This window comes from Centruroides sculpturatus, unplaced genomic scaffold (genome assembly GCF_000671375.1).
Source record: "Centruroides sculpturatus isolate CEXI.00-Female unplaced genomic scaffold, Cexi_2.0 scaffold2184, whole genome shotgun sequence".
NCBI classification, from domain to species: domain Eukaryota; kingdom Metazoa; phylum Arthropoda; class Arachnida; order Scorpiones; family Buthidae; genus Centruroides; species Centruroides sculpturatus.
The window spans coordinates 32993-41097 of NW_019386314.1; the positions used below are offsets into that span (position 1 = coordinate 32993).

The 8105-nt window shown below is 32.0% G+C and overlaps 1 protein-coding gene across 1 annotated transcript in view; it reads left to right on the forward strand.

Annotated features, from left to right (window-relative positions):
• The window catches only part of LOC111614513, a 16295-nt gene extending 14261 nt beyond the window's left edge, over nucleotides 1-2034 (forward strand). Inside the window, exon 10 of the mRNA XM_023355887.1 lies at nucleotides 1997-2034. Coding sequence (XP_023211655.1) covers nucleotides 1997-2016 — 20 coding nt within the window. The 3' untranslated portion in view covers nucleotides 2017-2034. The remainder of the gene's footprint in view (nucleotides 1-1996) is intronic.
• The last annotated feature ends 6071 nt before the right edge of the window (nucleotides 2035-8105 follow it).

Here is an 8105-nt window from a genome sequence, read left to right on the forward strand (position 1 = left end):
GAGACAAAGGAAGTTAAACTTTGAAGCTTTTTCTTCAAAATTAACGCATTTCTTTCGTTTTTTTTCAGTTTTAAGTATTTTTTATGTTTAATTACATTTATATCAAAAATTGCTAGGAACTAAAGCGATTAAGGTAGATCTAGCTGTCCTTTACATCCATAAACGTTATATGTCAGTGGAACAAATGGAGTGAGCTTTGAGCGTTCTACGATTTTTGGAGATGTCTATATGCGGGCTTCCTAAACAAGCCTATATGTATGCTTGTCCAAGAAATTTTTGTATGAAATACAAACCGCACAACTTCAAAATCGCATAAAAATAATCCGCATAAAAAGAGACCTTACAGTACTTGCCTACAGTGATACACAACTACATGCGGTTCCAAATATGAATAATAAGTGACAGTCTAAATATCTATTTTATTTTAGGAATATGTCTCCAAAATTCACTAACTAACTTTCTAGATTTATGAACAATTTAAGGCCTTTGTCTTCTTGCATTTGGTGTAACTACATTTCTCTTACTGCTGTTTCATGAAGTAAATTTTTAGAAAGTGCACATGATCAGCAAGCTTACAAAAATATTATATATGTTTAAGTGCTATGAACCAAGTGTATAAAAAGAAATTGTACAAATATACATGAGTTTTAATAAAGGTCTACAAGAGCTACAGGGGTATGTAATATTTAGAAGTTTATTAATTTACTAGCTTTTGCCCGTGGCTTCGCTCACGTTAAGAAGTATTATTATTAATTAGGTATAGTTTTTGCGGCTTTACTTTTGTTTAGCGTGTGTAAAAAATTAGGGCCTACAAAACTTCTTTGTACACAATATTCTTAACTAATCTGTCATTAGGCGCTAAAACTATCAAGCTATTGGGTGAACTTACTCGTGAGCAAGCAACATAAAACTCCATCGCTGTATCTTGTGTTCCGTACATTAAATAAGAGAGAGCACGAAACAAACATGCACCGTCACCAACAATAGGGACGACAGTACATTCTTCAACTTCTCCATTAACGTTCAGATTTTCTTTAGCCATTTTAAAAAAGTCTAACCGACAAAACCTATACTTAAACCAAACGAAAACAAAACAAATGCCAAATACAAAGCAGAGTCTATAACCAAAACTACTAAACCGAAACAAAGCAAATGCAATCCAAAATATGCCAAGAAAAGAACAGCCAAAATCGTCAAATATAATCCGCTAGAAATATTTAGGTATAGTATGTACTATTAGATACGGCGGCCACTCATCATCGGGTATATGTAACTCAGTGAAAACACAACGATAGCGCGTTTTAAAATACTACTAACGCCATCTATTGTCAACATTTAGAACTAAAAATTATTTTGTTCGTCTTAATTTATTCGTTCCATTAGGTACTGATAGGTTCAAACTAATACATTTACATCCTCCATCATCCCTTATTTTATCCCCATGGGGGTTGAATTTATCAAAATCCTATTTAAGCGGACGTCTTCATCATAGTAGCTCCAATCTTTAATTTCAGTTCAATCAGTCGAAAATCTAAGAAGATTTATACAAACTTTCATCCCCTATTTTATCCCCTTAGGGGTGGAATTTATCAAAATCCTTTCTTAGGGGATGCCTACGTCATAGTAGCTTTATGCATGCAAAGTCTCAGCCCGATCGGTTTAAAATTGACAAAGTTTCATACAAACTTTCATCCCCTATTGTATCCCCTTGGGGGTAGAATTGATCAAAATCCTTTCTTAGCGGATGCCTACGTCATAACATCTACCTGCATGCCAAATTTCAGCCCGATCCGTCCAGTGGTTTGGGCTGTGCGTTGATAGATCACTATGTCAGTCACCTTTGAGTTATATATATTTAGATTAATAAACTTTGTAGTTTCTTATAAATTATAATAGATTGGAGGATTAAGTTAAATTTAATTTTTAAATATAATTAGTTTTGTGTGGATGTATTTGTTGGTTAAGACTTAATGAGATTTATTTTTCTTGGTTTTAGATAATCCATATGTCACATGAGAACTCCATATTACATTTAAGAGTAAAAATATACAGGGTGTTTGATGAGATAGTGACAATATGGTTACAGCATGTTCTAGAAGCCTAGGAGACCCAGAAATGTACTATAAACATAACCCTACAAACACATTATTTTAGTGCTAGAAGGGGTCAAACTGGCTGTCCCTTAAGATGCAGCTCTGCTAAGGTGCTGCAGAAAAGCCTCAATCTTTGTGTTCTTCAGCTTCTGTGCTGTACTAAAGTGCTGTGAAATGCAACCAAACCTTATGTTTTTGCAAAAATGTAAAGTTCTGAAAGTAAGAAACTGAAGGGCAGAAATTAAAAGTTATAATAAAAAGAATTATTTTTTTATAATGATTAAATAGCATTATAAAAAGTAAGCAAGCTCCAAAAATCATTAAAAAGAATAAAAAAATTTTAAAAATTCTCTAGAAAGTGCATTTGTCCTCCTGCCTTCCCCTGGTTGTGCCACTGCTTGAAAGGTTTTTTATGAGAGTTCTAATATCTTGGCACTCGTGCTCCATCCTTATGCAGTCTGAAGTCCCTATCCTTCACTTGTATTGTATTTAACAAGAGTGCAGTGACCAGTCTCTAATGACCCTGATAGTACTGTAATTGCACCATATTATACTTCTAAGATGCTTTTTAAGTTTCACAACACCTTTCTTTTTTCTAGCAAATTCTTTATTGTAACTAACGTTTTCGGCTATTTTAAATGGCCTTCTTCTAGTTAGTTACATTAAAGAAATTGCTAGAAAAAAGAAAGAATGGTGGTGTAAAACTTATTATACAAAGTTCTAGTTTACTGCACATAAGATGTTTTTACTGAATACTTAGTGATCAATAATTATTAATTTAAACAAATACATGAATAGTAAGATCAATGTTTAGGTCAATATGCTTCATACATCAAATTTAGATGAACAATTCACAAATAAAATTTTAAATTATAATAATTCGTAAATATTTATTATTTATTTTTTAAATAAAATCCCTACAGATAATGAAGTAAATAAGATAATTAAAATTATATAAGGCCTATAAAAGGTCCTTGTGTCCCCAACTCCAACGAAAATTATATAAATTATCAAAATAGGAAACACACTTTCCAGAAAGATATAAATAATAAATTTATGTGGCCATTGTGTGCTACTTTAATGAAATTTATTTTAATATTGGTATCATAAAAAGTCACAGAAACTATAAAGAATAAATTATTTATTTAATGATTTTGTTATGTAAATTTAATGTGTTCATTGAACTATTGATAACGCATAAAAGAAAATACAAAAATTTTATTTTGTATAACTTAATTAATGTGTACTATGAGTAATTGTATGAAAACAATACCGTATTTTGAACTGTAAGCTCTTCGTTGTGTGTAATGGAACAAAACTCTGTGTAATGATTGAGTTAATGTTTGTCTTCCTTTACTATTGTGATGTAATTTAAACTTTGTAAAATTATAGGAAAAGCAATTGGTTGGGCATAAACATAATTTTTTCTTTCATGTCGGCTATCACAAAGTTACTTTTATGTCCATATAATTGATTTTCCTATAATTTTACGAAGTTTAAATTACGTTACAATGGTAAAGGAAGACAAAACATTAACTGAATCATTATATAAAGAGTGTTTTGTTCGATTACATACTACTAAGAGCTTACACTAAGTTCAATATACGGTACTGTATTCCTATAATTAGTAAGAGTATAGAAATTAAATTATACAAAATAATGCATAGAAGAAAATACAAAACTTTTATCTAAAGTGCAATGAACCCATTAAATGTACAGTACAGTACATAACAAAGGCATTAAATAAATTATTATTTATGGTTACTGTAAATTTTTATGATAGCGATGTTAAGGCAATTAGCCTATTTTTGAGGAACCCGGAGTCTACTGGTCGAGTCGAAAAACCCTAAGAATTTTTTGGGGGTAGTCCATTGGATATGTCGAGCTGTGTCCTTCATTGCCCAGCCAAAAAAACAATGAGCTTGCTACAACGTCTTAGTGCCCATAGAGCAGAAGTTATTTTTAAAAAACGAAAAGGCCATTTTGAGGAATTTTCGTATTGTTTGCTAAGTGTTAAGAAGTTGTTTTAGAGATGTAATGGATCAGGAATCGAATACAAAAAGATTTGGTTTATTTGTATACGGCAACGCAACACGTGGGCGTTAGAAGTACTTTTCGGGGCCGGATGGCCGATCGGTCAAGGTGGCAGCCTACTGCTCTGGGGGACCCGGAACGAATCCGGATGGGTCAAGGTAACCCCAGGAATTTTTTTGGAGTGATCCGTTCGGATATGTCGGGCCTCGTCCCTCACCACCCGGACGCCCCATTGTAGGCCTGGCAGAATCTTTAATGGGCCTGCTATAAGAGGTCCTCTTAGTGCCCACAGGGCGGAAAGAGTATAAAAAAAAGTACTTCCCGGGATGACTTTTTGAAACTAGTCCTCTGTGTTACAAGCGTGAAAAAAAACCCCGGAAAAAATTTTGCGCCTTTGTGTCCTTATTTAGATTTTTGTACGTAAATTGTCTTCTAGGACTTATTATACCGGTGACTGGTTCTGCAAATTTAGAAAACAATTCAGAAAAAAAAAACATTATATTATTGTGTTTCGGACCTGTTGGTCCCTCATCAGAATATTCAAGTGATAGTGGGAGAACGATGATGAATATGATTGGATTTAGACTATTTACAGTCTTAAATATTGATGTGTTTATGAATCAAAAATCTAAATTGTTGGTCGTAAACCTGCTGATGAGGGACCAACAGGTCCGAAACACAATGATATTATGTAACGTGTTAAGGTGAAAAATAAAGACTGTTTTTTCTGAATTGTTTTCTTAATTTGCAGATTCATTCACTGGTATAATAAGTCCTAGTAGACAATTGAAGTACAAAAAAACCCCGGGAAACTCCACGTTATCAGCTCGTTTGCTAGGCGCCACGATCATTTTGGTTATGAAAAGTCGAAAGGGTGGCAAAATAAAGGGTTGTTACCATGTCATATCTTAAGTGGGTTCCTGGTTGTTATGAGATTTTATTTTTTAAATAAAACCTCATAACAGCCGGGAAAGTTACACAACTCGTTGCTAGATTAAAAAAAAATTTTTGGGTTCAGGAGGTCTCAATGTGGAGATTTGCAAAAATCTCAAAGGGTCAAATTTGAGCACGATTCCAATATTTTCTTCTGTTTTGCATACATAACAGCCGGAAAACTAAAAAGCTGGATGGAAGGGCTGTTTAGAAGAGAGTCTATCGTTCTGAGGGATTCTATCTCGGAGTAACCACACAAGTTATTCAGCGATGGCTGTACAGAACGTGATACCCGTCACACTCAATGCGGGCCTGGTGAAACCCGTGATTGGCATCCCTCTTAGTACCCGCGGGTTTGACGGCAGGATGTCCGAGTGGTCAAGGTGGCAGCCTACTTCTCTGGGGAACCCGGAATTAAATCCGACGGATCGAAAAATCCCCAGGAATTTTTCGGAGGATAGTCCGTCCGGATATGTCGGGCCCCGTTTCTCACCACCCGGCCTCCCATTGTGGGCCTGGCCGAATCCATAATGGGCTTGCTAAAAGAGGTTCTCAGTGTCCACGGAGAAAAGAGTTAAAAATCAAAATATCTGTACATAAAGCCTTTTTTTTCTGTAATAAAAATCACTGTATATTGCAGAAAAGGGAAATTAAATAAAATGAGATAAATTAAGATAAAGTGAATTAACGTTGCTTAAATGAAAATGAACTTTATTTTTATATAATTTTTTAATACAATATATCATTTCGTAATTGCTATATTATTCATACAAATATTTCCGATATCCATATGAATCGGCAACGTAATTATATCCTTTCCAGAATAAGAATGCATGCGGTATTTATTAGTCTACATACTTGAAATAAAATAGGTTCTGGGTTTATTACGAAATAAAACATGTATAAGACATATTTAAACTGTTATAATCTGGTTGACATTTTAAGTATTTTTGCAAGATATTTGAGTCTATAAAGAAAAAACTCATAACGTGATGTTTGAATTTTCGATTAGATTGATGGAATAAGGCAATACAACATTTGGGCCATCTGCTAATGGAGAGAGTTCTATGAAGACTTTCTATAGGAAACTATTCCCATTTAGGTATTAGAAACGTAAAGAGTAAACAGAAAAACTCCACATGGTCAACCCGTTGGTGAGGCGCGAACCAGCCACCAACTTTCAGTATTTACGGGTCCTTGAATTTTCGAAGTTCTAAAAAATATAGTTAAATTAATAAAATTTATGTAAAAAATGAAAAAAAAAACAATTTAAATTAAAATTTACGAGAAGAGAGAAAATGAAAATAATAAAAAAAAATAAGTAAATAAAATTAGAGAGGGCGTTGGCATCGAAATAGTGGGCGAGACGAGTCTGTTATCGAGTGAGGTTAGAATGGCTGCGGAAGAAAGTAGGAAGAGATTAGTTAAATCTAAAAGTGGTCTTCGAATAGTGAATTTGGACGGATCAAACGCCAGCGCTTTTGAATTAACAGAACCTCAATGGACACCCGACAAAGAGGTATAAAGTTTTGTCAATGATCTTAACACGAGTTCTCGATTATATAACAAATAATTAGTTATTGTTTTACTTTAGTGATTATAAAATTATACTATCGATTATAGTTAATTACTAGACAAAAGAGAGCATGTGTCCTTACTCTGTTAACGTTTTGTTGACGATGATTGAAATTACACGTGATTAGTACTGTGCGCTCTATCCCCCTTTGGATATTTAATTTGAATATTTGTCTTGTAACAGGATATTAAACACTTAAAGTTCTAATCTAATTATTTATAAGTAGTGTTTTCTTAATGAAGAGACATCGTATTAAGAAAATTGACATAATTACGTTTTTGTTGTCAGTTTCCACAAAAGCTTCAGAATAAAACTAAAATTACAAACAAAAATCATTGTCCCAAAATCTAAACAAATAACAAAACAATGTGCTGAAAACAATAAGTGTTTTATGGTAAATGCCATTTTTGTTTATTAATCAAACTTATAGCACTTTCAAAAAATAAGTCTCCGTGATGTAAAAAAAGGAGAATTTTTGGCCATGCTGGTGTGTTCGTCAAGTAAATAGTGTTGAAAACAGTCTTTTTTGGCATTATCCGTGTTTAATAATGAAAATAAATGCGTGAGTACTTTCGACGTTTACAAAAATGCCTTTGTTAGGCAAAAAACAAAAGAATGTTAGTATAGAATGAGTTAAAATGTTCTTAAAATTACATACTGACATTCCAAAATGATGTTTTGTTTTTTGTCTAAGAACACATTTTTGCAAATGCCAAAAGTACTTGTGTGAGCTTTTCTTTTTGTTATTAAACACAGGTAATGCTGAAAAGACAGTGTTTTCGGTACTATTTACTTGAAAATAAGTATCGTAGAAAGAAAAGCTTTTTTAATGTTATAAATAGCATTAGATTATGTTATGTATAAATAAATTTTAGATAGCTAGATTATATAACATTTTCTGTTTATTGCAGCAGAGTATAAAATCATATCAAATTATATTTATGAAATCATATATTATTATGATATAAAATCATATTTAAATATGATTTTAAACTCTGTTTGCTGTGATAAATAGAAAATATGATGACAATTAAAAAAAAATTAAGTTGAATACAATTTTCATTTAGATGAATTTAGCTTTATTTTTTTATTTTTTTGCTGTAATCATATTCTTAGAAAATAGGAAGAGCTATAATTTTGCATTTGTTTATTATCAAGGCTGGTTATACAATTTAATGGATGGAAAATGCTTTTGAATCAAAAATAATAATCTTTAGTATGAATAGTAGCAGTTTACAAAAATTGTTTTATTATTTTAAGTAAATATTTTTTTTCTATTTGCTATATTTGATTAGATTTGTCTTTAATTAATTCTTTACTTCATTTGATATACTTAAAATATTTTTATTATTCATTTCTTCATTTCCTTGTCAATATCAATTATGAATTGTGTAATAGAATTTTACATTTAAAAAATTTTGTTTGCAGGACAATAAAAAAAATAGTAATATTAGTTGCTTCTTGTATGT